Source organism: Bidens hawaiensis, unplaced genomic scaffold, assembly GCF_021521415.1.
Source record: "Bidens hawaiensis isolate Kalapana, Puna unplaced genomic scaffold, B.hawaiensis_p1.1 tig00023874_1, whole genome shotgun sequence".
Taxonomy (NCBI): domain Eukaryota; kingdom Viridiplantae; phylum Streptophyta; class Magnoliopsida; order Asterales; family Asteraceae; genus Bidens; species Bidens hawaiensis.
Window position 1 is genome coordinate 136,685 of NW_027493759.1, and position 22,439 is coordinate 159,123.

General features: G+C 32.7%; 3 protein-coding genes, 1 long non-coding RNA gene and 1 pseudogene across 5 annotated transcripts in view; 3 read left to right on the plus strand and 2 right to left on the minus strand.

Moving 5' to 3' along the window:
• Positions 1 to 22,439, minus strand: part of LOC143568289 (cellulose synthase A catalytic subunit 1 [UDP-forming]-like) — a 209,075-nt pseudogene that overhangs the window by 98,999 nt on the left and 87,637 nt on the right. The window lies entirely within an intron of this gene.
• Positions 5,817 to 7,325, plus strand: LOC143568268 (uncharacterized). Its single transcript, XR_013141551.1, has 3 exons — positions 5,817 to 5,893; positions 7,020 to 7,126; positions 7,224 to 7,325. It is a non-coding gene; the product is annotated as an uncharacterized LOC143568268 (long non-coding RNA).
• LOC143568294 (uncharacterized) lies at positions 7,419 to 12,173 on the plus strand. Its single transcript, XM_077054481.1, has 13 exons — positions 7,419 to 7,499; positions 7,585 to 7,695; positions 7,785 to 7,868; positions 7,955 to 8,073; positions 9,165 to 9,266; positions 9,346 to 9,462; positions 9,533 to 9,598; positions 9,706 to 9,772; positions 10,447 to 10,500; positions 10,625 to 10,735; positions 10,808 to 10,834; positions 10,925 to 10,954; positions 11,859 to 12,173. Exons 1-13 carry the CDS (start codon positions 7,419 to 7,421, stop codon positions 11,973 to 11,975), a joined length of 1,086 nt encoding a protein of 361 aa, XP_076910596.1. The 3' UTR covers positions 11,976 to 12,173.
• Positions 12,672 to 15,611, minus strand: LOC143568269 (uncharacterized). Its single transcript, XM_077054461.1, has 4 exons — positions 15,229 to 15,611; positions 13,884 to 14,333; positions 13,033 to 13,327; positions 12,672 to 12,939 (listed from the first exon to the last, which is right to left on the minus strand). Exons 1-4 carry the CDS (start codon positions 15,607 to 15,609, stop codon positions 12,803 to 12,805), a joined length of 1,263 nt encoding a protein of 420 aa, XP_076910576.1. The 5' UTR covers positions 15,610 to 15,611; the 3' UTR covers positions 12,672 to 12,802.
• Positions 17,956 to 21,339, plus strand: LOC143568295 (secretory carrier-associated membrane protein 3-like). Its single transcript, XM_077054482.1, has 11 exons — positions 17,956 to 18,015; positions 18,637 to 18,747; positions 19,649 to 19,711; positions 19,818 to 19,851; positions 20,274 to 20,396; positions 20,487 to 20,549; positions 20,629 to 20,722; positions 20,805 to 20,850; positions 20,925 to 20,992; positions 21,089 to 21,137; positions 21,214 to 21,339. Exons 1-11 carry the CDS (start codon positions 17,956 to 17,958, stop codon positions 21,337 to 21,339), a joined length of 837 nt encoding a protein of 278 aa, XP_076910597.1.

Sequence of the window (22,439 nt, forward strand, 5' to 3'; positions counted from 1 at the left end):
GCTGGATCACTTGTGAACAAATTGATACCAAATATAAAAGACAAAACATCAAAACTAGTCCTTTATGTTTGCACGTTTTTTCATTGGATGTCCTTTGGCGAAAGAAATAGCAGAAAACATCCTTTATGCTTAAAAACTCTATCACGTCCTTTCGCACTAACTCAGTTAATTTTTTTCGTTAAATCTGGTCATGTGCATCGCACATGAGGGTAGTTTCGTAAATTTATATATATTAAATAATTATTAAAAATAAAACATAAAGATATTTATTTACCCGGTTAACTCTTTATCTCTCTCTCTCTCTCTTCCTTCCTCAATCCATCTTTCTACCACCACCACCACCGTCCAACCAACGAACTCCTCGTTTTTTCCGGTAACAAAGCGCTGCCGTCCCCTCTCTTGAAACACTCTCTCTCTGTCTCTCCTCTTTGTACACACTATGGATTCCGCCCAAAAAAACCGATGCCGCCATCACCTGATTTGAACGCCGATTACCACCTGAAAACACAAATTTGGGGCTTCCGTCGCACCACTCCTACCATCTACCTAATTACCGCAACATCACCTCCACTACCGCCTGACCTAACCACCACTACCCAACATAAACTCCACTGTCGTTGCCTTTAAACCCCAACCTGACCACCATCATCGTCTTTCAAATCTGTATCTCCACCACCACCACCCCCTGTCATCTCTCTCCACCACCACGATCTCTAAAAACCACCACCCACCACCAACAAATGAGCACCAACCATCACCACCATCTCCAGTAACAGATCCATGATTTACTTACCCAGATTTGGAGAACAACCATCAAATAAAAAGAGAGAGAAGGCTAAATCTGTTTGGGACCCCACCGCCTTCGCCTGAACCCTATCTCATCAACGCCTTCGGCTAAATCTGTTTGGGACCCCACAGTCGCAGGCGTTGCGCGGGGGTGGTTGTGGCAGGCAGCGGTGAGGTGATGGTAGTTGTGGCAGGCGGCGGTGAGGGGATGGTGGTTGTGGCAGGTGGCGGTGGGGAGCCTTGAGGAGAGAGAGAGAGAGAGAGAGAATTGATTTATGTGAGAAAGAAAGAGAGTTGGGTGTGAATGGGTTTTTATATTTTTTTAATAAATAATTAAAAAGACTAGTTTACCCTCATGTGCGATGCACATGACCAGATTTAACAAAAAAATTTAACTGAGTTAGTTTGAAAGGACATAACGTGATAGAGGTTTTAAGCATAAAGGATGTTTTCTGCTATTTTTTTCGCCAAAGGACATCCAATGAAAAAACGTGCAAACATAAAGGACTAGTTTTAATGTTTTGTCAATATAAAATAATGGAATTAAATTGATTTGCTAAGGTTTACGCTAATGTGTTGCTATTAATTAAGACAAGGTGTAACTGCAAATCTATATCCCTCTCTAACATTACTTCAAGAATTGGTGTTGGTGCTAATTGCAATACCCTGGGATTCTAAGCTCATGTTTATGGTTCGACATACGCCTTTATTTTTAAGCATACTTCCGTATATCAGTTAGGGAAATCTTGAAAAAGATTACTGTTAATACACGAAGTGCCAGTGAGTATATTTGTATTGTTGTTAACGTTTATATAGAGCTTCAAATGTTTATTCAACTCTTTGATAGTGATAGACCAAACACCCTTAGTTACATGACTAATTATTTGAGAACTCACAAGTTTCATTTTGATACAAGTACATTCCTTTATAAATAAGTGATATACTCTTTTTATGAGATCAATTTCCCATTAAACAATTTTGTAAACAATGTTTGAAAGGTTACAAAATTTAAAATTTCAAAAACTCTTAAGTCCTGTCAAATGAACGATGATTAATGTAACACCTCAACTCGGTTAAGGCTAACGTTTCATACGATACAGTAAATCAGAGTCATTAATAGCTGATTTGGAAGAGATGTTAAAGAACTATAAAATCAAAGCAAACTTGGACGAATGGAGTTGGTTTGGACAAAAATTAGTGTTCTTCATGTGTATGGTTTGGGGAAAAATAGTGTTAAGTTTTTATTGGTTGAAATGAACACCTCTAAAAGCCTCTTGTTTTGTGTATGGAGATTGATAAGAGATAAGAGTTCCTTTGGCAGTAAACTTGACAAAGGGGTGTGATTGTAGGCTGGATGTGTGTAAATTGTGTAACAAAGGTGTTGAAAACGCTACTCCCTTGTTTTAGAATTGTTAAATTGCCTTAGAGGTATGGAATAAAATTATAAACAGGGTTGGATACTTGGATGCAGTCCTATAGGGAGTTCTTTCGAGTCACAACTGGAGTTGGTAGATAACGCGTAAGTGTCGAAGGTATTTAAAAAGGCTTGCTTTTCAATCTTGTATATACAGCTTGTTGTGAGTTGTGGAAGAACCAGAACAATTTCGTGTTTAAAGGTGTGATTCGACCGATCAAAATGATAACTGAAGAAGTTACAATGCTTGCTTTTAACTATAAATTAAAAAGAGATCCATATGGGACTCAAAGCTTCTAGTTGTAATTGTACAGTTACGTTTTTCTGTTTTCTTTTTCTGACCTTGAGCAACTTGTTAAGAGCATCCTCAATAGATGTTTTTAAGAGTGTTTTTGAGGAGTGAGAGTGTGACGTGGATGACAGAATACGTGGAGGAGGAGAGAGTAAGAATTAGTTCTTCTACAAAAACATTCAAAAACAATTTTGAGTGTATGATTAGGAGATAGAGGAGAGAAATTATATTTTTACAGTTGTGAGTATGGCAACAGAGAAAAAAATGATGATTAGTTGAGCAAGTGCGAACTTATTACACAAAAACACTTGATTAATTTATCCATTTCTTTACTACTAAAAAAGTGTGTTACAATTTCCAGAACACGTGTGGATAGAACAACAAACATTTATAAAGCGAATGCTACTTGCTAGCGTTAACAAAATTTACGAGTTTTATTGTTTACAACATTTCTTTTTACACGCTTGAGACCAATAATTCTAGATTATTAATTTTCTTCCTTTTGTCTTTATAAATGGAGGGAATTCATGATTTTTATATCGATTTAATATGCAACAATTAACAATAGAATTATAGTTGGCAATTATTAAGTGCATAACAAACAACAATCAATAAAGTAACGGACCTAATGTTTAATTTTGTGGGTGTAAAGTAGAGATATATTTTATTAGGTTAGGATAAAGGTACTCTCATTCTTTATTAGACGTATTTATTTTTTAAACTTTCATTTTTTCTTTTTACCTTTTTAATTGACATATTGATCTCTCAAATATTTTTATTTCAATTTTCTCAAAGTGTCAGATAAAAAACTATTAAGTTTTTAATTTTATTTTTTAATCCTTTTATATATTTTTATTATTTTTATTACTTTATTAAAAGTTAGTATCTTTATGAAAATTTCTCAAACTATCTTCTCTCTAGAGAGAGAGATAGGAATGAGCAAATTCGGTATTGTTACCGGTTGGTACCTGTACCAAATCGTACCTATGTTTAGAGTTTCGGTATGGTACCGGTATTTCCTGAAATTGTTTTGCCTTTGGTACCAGTACCGAACCGAATATTTCGATACCGGTACAAAAAATTTGCAATTTTCGAAACTGGGATTTTCGGTACCGGTATAGTACCACTCTCATCTCTAGAGAGAGATTCCATTTTTATCTTCTAAATTTCAAATACTACATTTTTCGAACACAAACTTGTCGACGCCGCCATGTTTGAAATTCAAGCCGACACATCTGTGATCTAGTCAAATCACGCTATGTGGCCGAAACACGTTGTCTTCTGTCATGTTTCGAAACAACTCCTGGGACAACAGGATTTGCTTCGAAACATGCCAGAAGACAACGTGTTTTGGTCACTTGGCATGATCTGATTGTATAAGTGTTGGGTTTTAACAAGATTATCAAAGTGATAAAACCTTACTTTTACCAAAAACGTAGCGGATAAATGTTTTAAATCTTGTTAGTTTATAGTGTATAAAACCAATTTTATACATGCAAAACCCAAACCCGGATCCATATACGAAATACATACTATCAAACACATGCATGTCACTATAATAGTTTATAGTGTATAAAACCAATTTTATACATGCAAAACCCAAACCCGGATCTATATACGAAATACATACTATCAAACACATGCATGTCACTATAAGTTCATGCATGTTAAACTACCTTTCAAGTAAACCAAAAACCGGGTGAAGAAAGAGTGATTGAAAGGCAATAACTTGAATATGGAAGCTCCTCAAGCTAGCATACCCAAGCCTCCGACAATACACCTTTGTTTAGCTAGGATTCACTTGAAAAACCAACTCCTTGATGTTCTTCCTTGTGGCCGAAAATGGGAGAGAAAAGGAAGAGAGGAATGTTTTGTTACTTGCAAAAAATTGTAAGAATGAATGAAAGAGAGTTAGGGAGTTAATGGAAGCACCACCCATGGCCTCCACTCACATCCAATGCATGTCTCCACTAAAGAAAACATAATAATATAAAATAAAAGGTGTAAGAGAGTAAAGGGGGGGGGGGACCCTCTCACCCATTTCAAATTTTATATATATTTTTGTCTTTAAATAAGTTTTATATCATAAAACTCACATTGTGTTATTTCCCAAAATAAATATAACACAATATAGGTAACATGTTTGGTAACCATTATTCACATATTGTTATTTAACCATCTTAAATAACACTATGGAATGCTCTATCTCAAAGTATAAATCATCCATATGATTTGTTTATTTCACAAGTACAATGTATTTAGAAACCCCTTTCCAAATAACTCAAGTGTTAATATTTGTTTGTTATGATCATATCATATATAAACAAATATTATTGGTGTTTGTCTAGCTTGTTATTGGGTATGACCCGACTTGAATCATAACGTACTAGCCACATCAATAATGATATGTGTCTTGGGCAGACCGAGTCCAACAATAAGAAACTCGCCGGCTCGATTATCAAGCGTGGGCAGACCGAGTCTAACAATAAGAAACTCGCCGGCTCGATTATCAAGCGTGGCTTAGCCGATGGTATATCATAGGAACAAAGATGAAAATTCGTATTTAGGGAACATAGTGCGGAACTCTTTCTATTGAGATCACATGTTAGGAATTTTCTCCAACAACAACAATAATAATAATAAAGAAATGCGAAATGGCATACAATTGTAATTAAAAAAAAGAGAAAGCACTGTAAAACAGTAACCAAGTTTCAATTTTGTTCCAATTAATTCACTTATATTTTTTTTTGTCTTAATTAGGTCACTTAATTTCAGTCTGTATCAATTAGATCGCTAACTTTCAGTTTTTGTTCTAAAACGAGAGGGACAACCATTATATTATCATAAGTGATATACTTACCGATAAAAAAATATAAAAAAATTGGTTTAAATGACGTTCTAGTTATTTATGAACATAAATTATGAAGGTAAAAAAGATAGTAGTAGAACATTTATTGAAAGTCAAGTGCCTAATTTAGCTAAAATTAAAAGCTGAGTGAAATAATTTAGACACATTGAAAGTTGAGTAACCTAACTGAGACAAAATTAAAAGTTGAATGACATAACCAAAACAAAATAAAATATTAATAACTTAATCAAAACAAACTTAAAACTTGATTAGTATTGTATAAAGTTATCCTTTGAATAAAGGAAAAAAGAAATAATAATAATAATAATGAGGAGTTAAAAACGTGTGAATTCCGACACTCTCTCCTCGTTAAGGTGGAATTAATCATCACTCATACTCATACTCAGAGTCACAGTCAAACCAATAATACCATTACCCGCGGCTATTTTTCTTCCATAATTACACACACACACACACTCAGTCAGTCAGCCGGAAACCACCATCATTATCGGAATCACTGTTCAATTTCAACTCTCTGCTGCTAATTTCTCAGGTCACTGTTTCTTCCGATCTCTAATTCAATAAATATGTATGTCTACTCGTTAAATCTCAATAGTCGCTTTACCATCTAGGACGAAATTCACGAGGCACACAGATTGATTAATTCATTTATTTATCTATGCATACTCATGTTTTGCCTGCCTGCCTGTTTTTGTTAAAATTTGGAGTTTTTTTTAATTATTCTGTTTATGTGCTTTCATTTATTCTATTTCTAGGTCATCATATAATAACACTTGTTATGTATATTACATTCATTCTATACATACATTGCACGCTATTGTCATTTACATTTACACTTGCTTAAAACTTCTTTTTTAAAAGAAAAACCTAATTGTTGTTAATAAGCTGTTTTTGTTTAATATATTTTGTAGGTTAGAATTTTAATGTCAAACTCACCATTTCTTATTGTGGTGTGCACATTTCGGTTCAAGAAACTTCGGTTTTTGAGTTTTTGGAAACCCTTCGGTTTCGCTATTTCGGTTTTGCTTTTTTTTGTTTTTCTGTTAGGGTTCGGTTTTAGTTTTTTGTTAGGGCTTGGTTTTGGATTTTTTCGGTTTTGTCATTTGAGCTTGAAGTTTTTGGACCGAAAGAAAAGTTAGGCCAAGATTCATGAATTTGGGCCTAAATCATTTTGTTCGTTAATAACCAATTGATTATTATACATTTGGGCTAAAATATCTAAGTTACATATTTACTAAGTTCTTATAAATCACTTTACAATAAAATGCGATTCGCTTCGGTTTTTGTTACATGATAAACCAAAACCGAAGCGTAAGTACGGTTTTTACAAAAACATAAAACCAAACCATTGGTTTTTCTTTCGGTATGATATTTTCGGTTGCATGCACACCCCTAATTTCTTACATTGTAAACTAACATGAAGTTACTACATGGTTGATGATCCGTTTTGTGCAGTTCAAGTTTGAATGTTATGCTAATTTTGACTCAAATTTGTGTAGATATTTGTATACACTGCTCTTTTCTTAAGGATTTTTGAATTGTTAATGGAAACAATTAAACAAACAGGGTGGCTTTATTTTTTAGTATTTACAGCTATCTAATGTCCGTTCTCTACGATAATTGTTTCTTTCTAAGTGAGTTATTGATATGTCCAATAGTTCAACAGCTGCAGTGTGGTATGAAAACATATATATAACACAAGTTGTTGATGAGAGAAGCTAAACCATGGAGGAATCTATTGAAACGACACCTCCATTTTGATTGGGTAAGGTTTATCTTGTTGTTGTCAGTCATCTTTCGAAGACAGTTTCTGTTAGTTTACATTATTGAGAATGTTTAAGGAATTTTATTTATACACGCAGGGACGTTATGGGATGAAGATGAGACCGTTCATGGGAATTGTATTTATCATAATGCTGTATATTGTGTATAGAACCACAAATTACCAGTATCTTCAAACAGAGGTAACCACTGCAAGTGACTTATTTAATCTTCATTAATCATAGCAAATCTTTTTGTCTTGTTACAGTTTGTTTTGATTACATAATTTCAGTAACATGAATCTTTTATTTTATTTCATTTTTTCTGATTTGTCTCATCAGCTGGACTCAAGATTTGATCCACTCTATTCATCAAAGGTAGATTTTAAAAACCAATTAAACATAATGAATATAATTAATATTTTGAAAATTAATGACTTAATAATATTATTTGAATGCTTAGGACTATGCCATAGCCTCTACCAGTTTAAAAGGTTTACCTCGCGGTATTATTGAAACTAAATCTGACTTGGAGTTAAAGCCTTTATGGTCAACAAGTAGTTCAAAGTCAAAGGTTAGACATAGAATCTGACTTTTAATTGTTATTTTTGTTTTGCATATTGTGTAAGCTATTGTTTAATTTGGCAATATTATATATTGAAGGGTGATGAATCAAGCACACATAATTTGCTCGCGGTTCCAGTGGGTCTTAAACAAAAGCGTAATGTTAATACTATTGTTCAGAAGGTACACTAATTGTTGATATTTGATGTTTAGTATACCTTTTGATACTTTAATATGTGAATCATGTTGGCTAATATTGGACTTTACAGTTTCTCAAAGAAAACTTTACGGTTATATTATTCCATTATGATGGAAAGGTTGATGGATGGAGGGATCTTGATTGGCATAACAAAGTAATACATATTGTAGCTCAGAACCAAACAAAGTGGTAAGGTCATTAATCATTTACAAGATAAATAGAACGAGCAAAAAATTTTGACCGGTCAAGTCTGGCTGTTTTGACCGACACGTGAACTTACATGTTTTTGTGTTCTGACTCGATCTATTTTGGCATATTACCCAAATTGCTTGTTTTCCAACTGTCTCATTTTTTCAATAACTACTTTTTTCTTTTTCTTTTTTTTTGTCTTTGGTTATTAAGTCTTTACCCATGGTCAATAACAATTATTTATTTGTTACCAGCAATTGTCTAATTGTTATTATTATGAGTGTAAAGGAGTCGAGTCGAGCCAAGCCCACACTCACTTATGCTTGAGCTTGGTTTGTTTCGAGCTTCTGTCTAAAGATTGAGCTTGGATCATGAGTGATTTTTCGAGCTTGAGCTCAGCTCTTTTGTATTAGTTAGTTATTTTATTTAATTACATATAACACACACACACACACACATCCGCATATCTATATATATAAGGGAGGGTTCTACTCAGAAGACAGATTTTTGCAAGAACAGAAAAAAAACAACACAAACCATTCATTTATTCAATTAAAAAGAAATTAAATACAAGAAAGTGGTTTTAAATGCAATCTTTATTCATCTCTTCTAACATTCTAGATATATATATACATATAAACGTTTATTTATAAAACCCACAAATGCGCAGGTTATGTGCAGGAAAGTAAATCATGTGTAGATGTAGATAATTGTTTATGTACATAATATAGAAATTTGCATGTAACAAATAATTTTATTTTATGTTATTTTATTTTCCTTTTTAATATTAGCATTGATAGAAAAAATTTAACGGTTTGGGTTTGTTCTTTTTGTTCTTGCAGTAATTCAGTATTTTGTAAATAACATCTCCCTATATAGTTATATATATTTATCATTATACGTATTAGTTATTTTTATTATATGTAATATTACTATGCACAATAAAGTTGTTATATTTGTATAAATAATAAGCTCATTAGGCTCGGAAGACGAGTCAAGCTTCGGCAGATGAAGCTTGGATCGGTTTTTTAGCGAACTGATCTCAAATAGCAGCTTTACACCCCTACTTAATATATTTAATAACATCTTAGGTGGTTTGCAAAACGATTTCTGCATCCCGCGGCTGTGTCTATTTATGATTATATATTTCTCTGGGACGAAGACTTAGGAGTGCAGCATTTTAATCCCAGAAGGTAGTTTTAACTATCACCAACATTTTATATTCTCTCAGTTGACGAACCCATGACCAATTTTTGGCGTTCATATTTGCAGGTATCTGAATATTGTTAAAGCAGAAGGACTAGAAATATCACAGCCAGCTTTAGATCCAAATTCAACTGATATACATCATCGGATCACAATTCGAAACAGAATGAACAAGTTTCATAGGTGAATATTTTGAACCTTTTAATCTTCTGTTTTGAGTTGTAAACTTGTAATTTCATATTTTGTTTTACAGGAGAGTGTATGACAGCAGAGGCAGTGTGAAATGTTCAGATGATAGTGAGGGTCCACCGTGTTCTGGGTAAAGTAGCATATATACACACAATAGTATTTTCTATCACTTCATTTTTTACAGTTTGTCGATTAAATATTGATATAGCGTTTTTATATGTTTCTTTAAATATGAAGATTTGTAGAAGGAATGGTCCCGGTTTTCTCAAGAGCCGCATGGCATTGTGCTTGGCATCTTATTCAGGTAGCCTTACCTTTTTTTCTTTTAATTCTTTTTTATATGTTTCGTAAAATTGTCAGAAATTGATAAGTTGTGTATTTTCTTATTAACACCACGTGAGAATAGAATTATTGAGATGAATTAATGTTTTAAATTGGGCACGTGGCAAGTCAAAGTCTATTCAATGTTTAGCTATCTTTTTCCATTTTTTTTAATTCAATAAGTTGATAATAACAAATAAATTTTTCAAAAGCATCGCGGATGGCACCACTCAATATAAATTAAAAAAAACTAAAAACATATAAAATGGTTTGAATAAATTTAAAATGGTTAAAAGTTATAAACAGATGATTTTCATAGCTACTACAATGTAAATTGTCAAATAATGCTTTTATGATTTCATCCGATCATAAATAATAGATATTTTGTTTTCCAAGTTCAACTTAAGGGACTTTTATGATAAAAACAGAAAGTATTTTGATTTTTTATGTGCAAAAGTTTAAGGGACTTTTACGAGAGAAAAACAGAAATTATATTGAGTTTTTATGTGCAAAGAATTGTTAAGGGACACTTTCGTGAGAAAAGATATAAAGTAATCTGGTTTTTTATAGTACTCGCCCTCTTTATCTTTTTTTTTTTTTTTTTTTTTTTTTGTAGAATTGTTCGAAATTGATAAGCTTTATTAAATTTACTTTCAGAATGACCTTGTTCATGGATGGGGAATGGATATGAAACTTGGCTATTGTGCACAGGTGATGATTTCAAATCTATGGTTTTTAATTATGTTTATAATAAGTATGGATTTCCTGAAATGTTACATACCAATACTCTTGAGATATTGATTGTTGTAATAATAATAACAAAAACATTCTAAAGGGGGACCGGTCAAAGAAGGTGGGAGTTGTTGATAGTGAATATATCGTGCATCAAGGAATACAAACGTTAGGCGGGGCTTCTGCTAAAAAGGTTATTCATTTGGTTATATCGGTTAACAGTTAAATTCACTGTTCACTTTCCCCTGGTTCTGTCAGTTAACAGTTAAATTATGGTTTTCTGCAGCCCTCTAACAATGTTGAGTTATCAAAGGTATTCTATGATGATATTTATATTTTGTCTCCTGGATTTGTTGGTTAATTATGTTTTATGCTAATGGTTTCACTGGCTTTGTCTGTGCAGAAACATCCTGCTGTTGATGTTCGAGCCGAGGTAAGCAACTAAATTCTCTAATACCCTAAATATTAAATATCAATGTTTTTAGAGCCGAGCGGTTGGAAGGACGGACCCAGAACCGGCTATATGACTGGTCTGGTTGAGTGTATTTGAACCGGTCGGACCGGTGAACCAAACCAGGTGGTCGGAATGGATTTCATGTTTTTTTCTTCAAGATCTCATTTATAACTTGTTTACTACTTCAGGGTCTGTATTTTATTTAATTAAGGTTTCATATTTTTAAAATTGCATGTCCACAACAAAATATGCATAAGTATCTTATTTAAATTTAAGAACTTTAAGAACTCTTAACAACCAATCATTTTATATATATAATAAATTTGAGTGTAGTTTTGCCATTTATTATATGCAATTTAATAATTACATGTATGTAAACTTGTGATTACATATATGTGATTACAAAAATAACATATAATAAATGACAAAATTACCCTTAATAATATGAAATATATAAAATAAATAAATGAAATGACTAGTTAAGAATTCTCAAGGTTTATAACTTTTTTAGAGTTACGAAGAGATCTGGTTTTTGAATTTATTTATGGTGTCATCCGGTTTTTGAAACTGCTCCAACCACCGCTGGACAACCAGTCTGGTTATGAAATCATTGCTAAGTATGTGTTCGAGTTTTTAACCATTTTTGTTCTTTAGATAATTTGTTTTTAGTTTAGGCACGAAGTCTTAGGCATAATAAGTTCGGTCGGGTTGGGCCGGGCCAGGCCGACCCACCAACACTTTTAGTGATTACAAAAATATATTATTACCAGAGTGAATGCGGGTTAGCACTTAGCAGCTTGTTATGCATTTGTATACACTTTGGTTTGACTTGTTTGATAAGTTGGTAACAAGACATAATCAAAACCGACTTATATGATGGTAGATAAGGAGACAATCAACAACCGAGCTTCAAATATTTAAAAAACGATGGGAAAAGGCCGTGAAAGAGGACGCATGGTGGGTGGATCCTTTCTATAGACGAAGACAGATACAAACCTAGGGTCTATGACCCAGGTGTTAGTTTTGACCGTGTGATTTGTTTAGGTTAGTCGTGTCGGTTATATAACAATCTTGTTTTACAATATTTATTTTCACATGAAATTACTAGATCATTGTGAAGTCCATTTGTTATCATCATCAACTCTTGGTTTGAACATTAAATGACTCTTTTGATGTTTATTGAATAGTAAATGTTAACTTTCTAGATCTTTGTATACATTTCATGTATAATGTAATTGATTTTGAGTAAAATGGAGTTGCTCATGCATGTTGGATATTGTCATATTGAGGCGGGTTAGATTACCTGAAACTTAAGGGATGTGTATCCGGGTTCAAGACTGAGTATGAGATTAACTTTAAATTTTTCATGGGGTATGGAGAACTCCATACCCGACATGATACTTGAAAATAAATACCCGTTTACCCAAAATTATATTGTTAAAACCGTATGGTCCGCTTGTGGGACACCGCATTTCGGTTGTATGTATTGAAAAGGGGATAGGTTCAAAAGGACAAACTGCTTGTATATATATTGCAAATATGAGAAAACAATAGAATGTTTTGAAAGTGTTCTTAACCTTTTTCAATTTAGCAGCATGATTCTCGTTACATATAATATAATGTCATTAGCCTAAATATACCTAAAGGAGTAAAGGCATTTCAACTAGTTATAAAACTACATAATTGCATAAATGTACAATGACTAAAGGTTACATTTACACTACCCCTTGTCCTAAACTCCATCTTGTCCTCTTATCTTCATTTTTGTACAGTAATGTTACAAAATTCATAACACTTTTGATTGTTTAATATCAATTAAGTTCAATGTCAACCAAAGCCGATTGTCTTATCGAACAGCCAAAGCGCAAGAGACAACTGAATTGCAAAGACCGTGTTTATAGATGTCCTGTCTAGCATGAACCCATACACCGTGATCCCAGTTTCATTATTCTCAAAATACGTCACTGCAACACATACAATCGATCGATCATCTTTAATAATCATATTTCATTATCCATCAAAATTGAGACGCATTAATTGAAAAAATGAAAACTTACCTAAAGCTTGTCTTTGCTGGTATGATATTGTGTGCTTATAAACTGGAATGAAGTTTGTATTGTCTAGTTCATCATCACCATCTCCAACCTCATTTTCTGAGCCCAGATCAACTACCTGTGGAGTAATATTAGCCGTTGGATTTTCATCAATGGTGGTCATATCAACAAACGAGTCCACGGTGGCACACATGTGCCATTTGGTGACCAAACTTGTTAATGATTGAGCTTTGTGTGTGATCTTTGCTGCACTACGTTGGCATATGTATAGACCAAACACGAGTGTAATCGAGCATAACTGCAACAAAAGTCAAATTTTAAAAGTCAACTGGGCTGGACTAGGTGCGGGTTAATTTCAGGTTGAACCCATGAACACTTTAGAAAAACGGGTGGGTTTGGATTGACTTGTTTAATGTGTTTATTTTTTATTTTTTTAATTGAAATGTGTTTGCGTTATAAATTTAAAAGAAAATTGACATCAAAGTTTATAAATTAAACGTTATTGTTTTATACACAGTACTTTTTGATTTAAATTTGCAACTCATGAACACGCTTAGATAAAAGGGCTGGTCAAGTTGACCCGCTTATTTTTTTTTTTTTTTTGAAAAATGGGATTTAACGTTATAACTGGACTTTATGCCAAAATTTTGAAAGTTTATATTAAAATGAAAATTTGATATTTACTTCTATGTTCAATTCACATGTCTGATATGATTTTCAAGCTCGTATCACGTTTGGGTTCTCGTTAAATTTTATAAATAATACGCGATTAACATAATTAGAATATTATCAAAATAACGCAAGCCGTTTAGTAGTTTGTTGCATATATTAATTTAAAGAGAGAGAGAGATTACCGCGAGTTCTCCAGTCGTAGATACATTTACAACCGCGCCATCCACGGTTGTAACAAGCAGAGAAGCAAACTGACTCATTGTCACAAGTAATAATGTCAATAAAATAAACGCTCGAAACCTATGACTTATAACGCGAAGGTTTCGCTTGATTGCAAGGTGTTGGACCAATATGGGGCCCACATCAGACAAATTGTTAAACACTTGGGCAAAATCTTCCAACCTAAGTATTTGTAGAGAACATGTGAGTTTGAAAAGAACACAAACAAGCAAGAACATTGATATGCGGTATAACCAAGAAGTCACGTGCATGAGGCATGCCATTGCATGACTAAAGTAGAGGTTGTAGATGTAGGGTATGTGGGCCCCTCCCGAGGTGAACCACCATATGTTGTAAATAATGTCGCAAACAAAACATGGGAGGATGAAAGCACATAGGAGCATTGTAGATCTCTGCATAAGGTGAATGTTGTTTGTGTATAAGTTAGTTTGGAAAGAATTGAATAAGATGTATTAAGTATTTTTGTAAATTTTGTCACACATCCTTGATTATACTAGTTAATAATAGGTTAACTACATCCTAAGGGTAACTTTCACATCCATATTATGTGATTGGTCCTCTTTTGGACCTAAAATTGAAACTTTTAAACAACCAAAAAGTCTTGTTGTATTCACCATTAATCCCGTGAGACACTTATGGTCAGGTTCGAAGAGAGTTCAATGCCCTCACCTTTCATTATTTTGTCGATTTTCACTCTTAACACGAAATATTAACAATCTAGCTAGTGCCCTTAGGTAACTGGCCTGAAACCGAATGAGAGGGGCACATTATCATGTTTTTTTAAAATTAATGCTTTTTAAAGGGCATTATCCATCACATCATCATCATCATGTTTTTTTTAGTAAAAACACAAGTTATATAATAATATTAATTAATGTCTCTTCAATCATTATCACTTCTAGACATACACAGACTTTATTGTAAAAAACGCTCATGCTCATACAGGGCCCCATAATGTTATGAGGATGGTGTGAGGGCTTTAACCACCCATATAGTATAACTCAAAAAACTTTTGCAAATTACTCATAGCATTTATACCCATTTACCCAAACCATACCCGCAAACATGTTTTCTTTCTTTATCCTCGGTTAGCAAAATAATCTACAAATTCACTAATTTTTAATGTTTACGTTATTTAGGTTCACTAATGTATATAAAAATTTTAAATTGTAAACTGTAAGATGGTTTAAACTCAGGTAAGGATGGTTTAAACTAGGTATTTTACAATCTTGAAATTAATATTGTTACCCACATGATCTAAACCAAAAATAAAGGTGAGAAACATACATGAACCTCCTGTGAATACCTTTGTCTAACTTGACCACCAACGCTGTCCAGCTTATCCAGAAACAGAAACCTCCGGAGGCCATACTTCCTAGTAAACCGCCACAAACTAACGAACGAAAGCGTGGATAACAAAGTGAGAGACACTTGAACGATCCAGTCGAAGGGGCGGAAGTAGTTTGGGTGATAAACGGGACGTTGAAAAGCAAAGTGGGAGAAAAGTGGAAGTGCAAAAGTGAAGAGGAAAAAGGTGGTCCAAGAGAGTGTTGCTCGCCATGGATGGCGGTGATCGGCGATGAATATCCATGACAAGGACTTGGATTCGAGGATGGTGATGATGGAATAGGAGTTTGAATTCAGATGAAGATCAAGAGGATTCTCCATTTGGTTTTTATGTTTGGTGTAATTATTAAGCAGAGATGGAGGACATGGACGACTTTTTGGAGTTGATAAACTTATAATGGTGTAGGTAGCAGGTATACATGTGGACTAGGTTTCATCAAACTTTTGATATCGTTATTCACACACCCCACATACGATCGTATGGAACCTTACTTGTAAGGGTGTATGGATAAGTCAAAGGGTGTTTGAATAACCAGAGCCTTTATAAATTATTAAGGCAGTGGGTGTCACAAGAACAGATTAAGAGGATTTTCTAACCTGTTTTTGAAAAATAAATGAGAAAGATTTGCAAATTATATACCAGGGTTATGAGTATTTGTGAGTGGAGTAGAGAGAAAATGTTATATGTGAGTTAAATTTGGGGTCATACTGTTCATAACGTATAATTATTTAATATTTTTTAAAAATGATTGTGAGTAAAGGAGCGAGAAAATTTAATGATAAATGTATAAAATACATTATTTAATTGAACAATAAAAAGAAAATAAAATGATTTTTAATATAATTATATGATATATATGAATATATGATATGAAATGAGTTGGGAATGCTCTAATGAACATAACTAACAAAAACTATTGTTATTTCTAAATATTTCACTTAGCTGAAGGGGTATTCGCTAATATTTTTTTTTTCTCAAACACTCATAATAATTTAACCAAAATACAATTATTTTTTTAAATGAGTGTTAAGAACCCGTGTGTTGTGCTAGGTCTGAAACAATGATTGATCTTACGTGTATCGGAGAAAAAGTAATTAGTATATTAATATTAATATTAATAAATATAGATTAAAAGAGGAACTTGGTGTCATAAAGCTCTCGTTGGGTCAAGTTGTGGTACCTTATTAGGCCACATCAGTTTGTGTTTTTTTTGTCAAGTACCGTAACGAACATAAAGTAACTGACAAATTCACATAGACTCGCCACCTCAACACTCGGGTTTTGCCGAACGACCCCACCCCGTTGGCCTATCTCAGTTTATATATATATTTTTTGTTTTAACTCTGGTACTGTAACGAACAAAACCGAAACCGACTGGATTCGCGCCAACTCACCACCTCAACGTCCGGGACCGACTACACTTGGGTTTAACCAACGCCTGAGTTATACCGGCCAAATAAACGTCATTTTAAATACTTTTTTTATATGTTAATCTGGCAGCTCTACAAACGTCGATGGCACTCCTCCCATCTATCCAGTATTCTCAAACCATGAACTGTTTGTAATATATTTGATTTCATATGTTGATTTGACGAATTTATTTCTTGGGTTTTAACATTCGGATTTCACTAACATTGTTTATACAAATAGCATTTCTGGAAAACTTTTATGTGATATCATTCAGATTTTTAATTCCTCCATCTCAGTTTGCAACAACTGAATTCGAGAAACTAAACAAAAATGGAATTCATCTTAGAAATCCGGCTACGAAAAACCCCCCAATCTCAATAAACCCTAATCAAGAACATCAACAGCTGGAAAAGGAAGAAACCTTGGATAAGAAACCTAAATACCGAGCATGATTTGGTTTCTTAATTCCGAACTTTTATCGATCGGTTTTTTTTTTTTTCTAAGTTACAAAATTAATCCTGCATATGTGAAATGATAGAAATGCCATTAAGTTAGCTAGAAAACTTAGAGGGAGTTAGTCTTGGTCCCCAAACCTGTTAGTGTTAAGCCTTTGTACCCAAAGATACCCAAAGATGTTAGTTAGACCAAACAACATGAATCATCTATACAATTTACTCTATTTATTCTCTTGAGATCCTTAAATCATCTATGAATGCTAGTAAATTGTAAGAAACTCATTGTAGATGAATGTATAGACATTTACCTTTACAAACTCTTTCAATGGTGACTCTGTTTCTTTTGTTACGTCTAATGAAGAATATAATTTTCTACTACAAGTACATTGCATAAAAGGAAAAAAATTTTCTTTTGCTAAAAACAAGTTGATAAGTTAAAATGAAATGACATGCACCTCGTACCTAAAAATATATAACGTTTGTAAACTGACAAATTAAATGTAGAAACCATATACATACACCAAACATATAAGTTTAAAAGTCGTTGTTAACAAGATGTATTTTAGGTATTTGTTTGCCATAAAGACAAAGTATGTAGGCAAAGTGCCGTCCTTGCAATTGAAACAATCAAGACTCAAATATTAAAACCAAAAGTAAAACAATGCATAAACAAAGAATCCTTTATATAAACACTCGTCCATCTTTCTTTTTATTCGCTTCATCTTCTTCCTCGTATTGATCAACGAGATTGAACGTCTACAATTAGGAGATTATTTTGATTCTGATTTGAAAACTTCAGCAATGGCAGGCCATCATGATCAGAATCCATTTGCTCATGATGATGATATCAATCCTTTTTCTGTACGTATGCATGCTCTCTCTCTTTCATCCATATTTCCAAGCTTCAACAACAAATTGAATTAGGCATTTTAAATTATGATATGAAAAATATTTGATGTTTGGGACTTTTTTTTTGTTAAATTTAAATTATGATAAATTGATGATACTATTAATCTTAGAATAGCTTTTTGATAAATTGTGTTAGAAAAGTTTTTTTTTATTATTTCATTTTAATCTTTTGTTTCTATTATCAATAATAGATAATTGTGTATTAGGATTTAAATATACCCGATTTTTTAAAATATGATTTTCTTAAAATGTAAAATTTATGAATAAATATGAACATCTATATATAAACCACTACAAAGAAAATTCTAGGTAAGATAGACTTTTTCTATAAAAAAAAATAGCATGTGAAATAGACTAAATAGACGATCTATTATAAATGTTTGATACATTCAGAAAAAGCGGAATACAAAACTTATAAAAAATTACGTCACATTTATATTTTTTAAAATACTACATACTAATTTGTTTAGTATTTATACAAAGATTTTACTATTTTTTCTTTAGAAGAATGATTAATACTAAATTACTTTATTGTACCAATAAAATAATAATTTGAAAATGGATTCCGTACAGAACCATCACCACGGGGTCCCACGAAACTCACGGCTAACGACTCTTGCTCCTGAACCTGCAGTTTATGGTCATGTTGTTGTCGCAGCTAACAATTCCCTTGATACACCTGCGGTACGTAATTTAAGTTCTCAATTTTATTTAGCATTTAACTAAACTGAATTTCTAGTTTCAATGACTCAAAATATTTTCACAATTATCATATCCCTTATATGAGATTCGTTATTTATATCTTTTCTAGGGGTGTGAATTCTTATGTGAAAACACGATAACAAAGTAACATGAAATTCATGTGGCTTGGCTTAGTTTAAACATGTTTTAATCACTTTCGGGTGAAGCCCTACAAAAACATTTAGCTTAAAGGGTTATGTGTGGTTCAACCTGACGGATTCACGACTTGACACTTTTAGTTTTAAATTTCTCTAGAAATTTGTGTTTTATGTTATGACTTAAACATAGTTATATATTGTATAACATATTTAAAAGTTAAAGAAAATAAACAGTGAGTTTTATAATTGAAAGATAATTTGTTTGTACATAATATTTTGTTTAGTAAATGATTTCACAATAATATTAAGTTGCAAAAGATCAGATACAGGTAAGTCGCGTTGTTTATAAAGATTTGTCGTTGGTATCAAATATGCTACTCAAATTTCAATAGAAAAAACCTCTGAAGTTTGGGCTTCACATATACACGGTGATGCACCCAAGACCTGTTTTCAAGGGGCGATCGAGAGGCCTTAACCAAAATTCTGTTGGGAGTGATCGGGATTTTCGAGTATAAACAACATTTAGCTTTCAATGACGAATTGTTGAAAAGTAACAAAACATATAAAATTTCGTTAACAAAGAGTATATTCAAATCTAGCATAAAGCGTCTTTATTTTTTTTTTTAACAATAACGAAAATCTATGAATCCTTTGAGAAAGAAAAACTAATATATAGCCCTTTATTTCAAAATTTGCATTTATTTTTTATTTATCTTGTGAGTTAAAGTCCGTTTGAATTTAATTAGAAATTAATGAAGAAGCAAAAAGAGTTGGAAGCAAAGGAAGCCGAATTGAACAAGAGGGAAGAGGTAACAAATTTATATGTTTTAAATTACTTTTAGCTTTCAGAATCATGAAAACTTAAGTTTAATTTTATGTATTTACTTTTACATTAACAATCTAATTTATACACAGGTCCTTAGAAGAAAAGAAGAGGCCCTAGCAAGATGTATGTTTTTGACTTTTTCTTTGAATGCCTAATCTTCATTTTTTGTATTCGCTAGCGGATCTTAATGAGTTAATGGTATCATCATAGACCGTCACTTTAAAAAGAGTTTCATTATCTAATAACAACTTTTACAACACTGAATACAAGTATAATTCATAATTTTTTTTATGTTTTCTTTTTATCTGAGCCACATGACCATCTCTCAACCTAAACGTGTCCTTGGTTTTACCTTGAAATAGAAAAGAAATTTAAACCAAATATGTTATTTAGAGATTAAGTTTACACTTTTATAGGAATTGAACCATTGACATGTTATTCTACACTTTAACAATCTTACCACCTCATCAAAGCGGGAATGACCCGAATCTTGCTTATTAATCTTATCTTACTTATTTTTGGTATTATTATTTTTAATTGGGTAGCTGCTGCTGACATCAGACTTAAGAATTGGCCTCCATTTTACCCATTGGTTCATCATGATATTGCTGGAGACATACCAATCCACCTTCAAAGAACACAATATGTTGCATATGCAACATTATTAGGTACTCTACCCCAGCCTTAGTTTTTTGTCAGCATTATAATGCTATGATTAAACCAAAAGTAAGTATGATTAAATATACGGGTTCATTCAGGAGTGCCGATTTCACTTTTTTGGAATCTTATAACGAGTATAGCAATATTTGTGAGTGACGCAGGTTTGTGTTTAATCTTTTAATCAACATACATTCACACACACAGCTTGTTAACCAATTTATGTTTTCTTGATTGATCTAGCAGGAGCGTTCATATTCTTCTCGATCATCTACTTCCTATTGGGTCCTCCTGGAGCCTTTTACTTTTGGTACCGTCCACTATATCGTGCTTTCAGGTATTCGTAATAATAAGTTAATAACTATTCATTAATTAATTTATTGAGACAAACATTTTCTTAAATTTATCTAATTCACTAGGAAAAATAATGGTATGAACTTTGGTTGTTTTTTCTTCAACTATGCGGTGAGTCCTTTTCTGTCTTTATTACTTATTTATTTATTATAATCGTGTCCAAATCACTTGAACTCATGAAACAGTACCACATTGTGTTCTTTGGCTTTGCGGCTGTTGGTCCTGGTATAACATTTGTCGGATTACATTTCGCGTATGTTCATTTTGCTTTTAACGTTTTCATTTGTTTCTTTACTTTCATAAAACAAATAAAATTTATTTAAATAATTTGTTGTTATTGTTGTTGCAGCGGGTTCTTCAACGCATTGAACCTCATGAGTAAACATCCCGCGCTTGGGGTAAACTTGAAAATCCAATCAAATAACAAACTTTAGCATTATTGTTAAGGAATAATTTAATGATTTTATGTTGCAGATTATGAGCTTCATCGGATTCGGGTTCTTTGCATTGGAGTTTGTTCTAAGCATATGGGTCATGCAACAAGTTTATCGAGTATTTCGAGGCAATGCCAAAGCAACTACTGCATCAATTGCCCTTTGAGCAATAGCAAGCAATCGAGTATCAGCTCTCAACTACAAGATTATTTTTTTGATTAAGGGTTCGTTGAATACTTATATTAAGAATTAGTAACAACACATGTTCTTATCAGAAAGCTTATTTGCTAATAGTTTATAGTTATTGGTTACGCATGTAAAAAATATATTTTTTTGGTGGCTTGTTTGTAAGACATTCTAGCAGCATATCATGTTGATATGCATTCATTCTATATTTATCTAGTCACAAATTTTTATTACAGATATATTGATTCAGGGTTACATTGTTACCCACATACCAATCTTAAAAGTTTATTCATAACACTAAAAAGTATTTGAATTATTTTTATTTAGCCCATGACTAGTCAGCGGAAAGGTAAATAATTTGATTTAAATTTGATTTATACATTTTTAGTTCTTTGTATTTTTCAAAAGGAAATTTTAAGAAAACATTAATGCAACTTTTAACTAGAGAAACCTTGCTAAAATACACAAATTTTAAGAAAACATTAATGCAACTTCGAATCCGATTCTAACCGGTTTTTATCACAATGTGTCTTCGGGTAGCATTTTTTCCCCGAACAAGAGATGATGGGCACGACAGGCTACTCAGCGTTGTCAACGATCGCGGATGTATAAGGTCGCATTTTGCCATTGGGTTACCCCGAGTAACCGGACTTTTCGTTGCTCGATAAAAATGAATTTGATAAAGTAATTATTTATTATATTTATTATTCATTTTTTTGTTTGAACAACCAACGAATAAAGCACAGTTATCCGGGGTAACCCAATGATAAAATACGGCCCCATACGCCCGCTATCGCAAACAACACAAGATAGCCCAAGCACACCATCTTCTGTTACAGAGTAAACCCATCACTCGAAAGCCCCTGCAGTAAAACACGATTGAAATCGGATTCGAGTTTCAATGATTACAGTCTCTTGCTCAAATCTTCACTTAATCTCCGACGCCGTTTCTTAATAGAAAAGTAATAAAACTACTCGTCTGCTTGTCCTCCCAAAACAAAACAAAAAATAAAATGAAGAACCCAAAGAAAAGATTCTAAAACCAACAAAAAGTCTATCATCTATTTCAAAGCTCTTTGC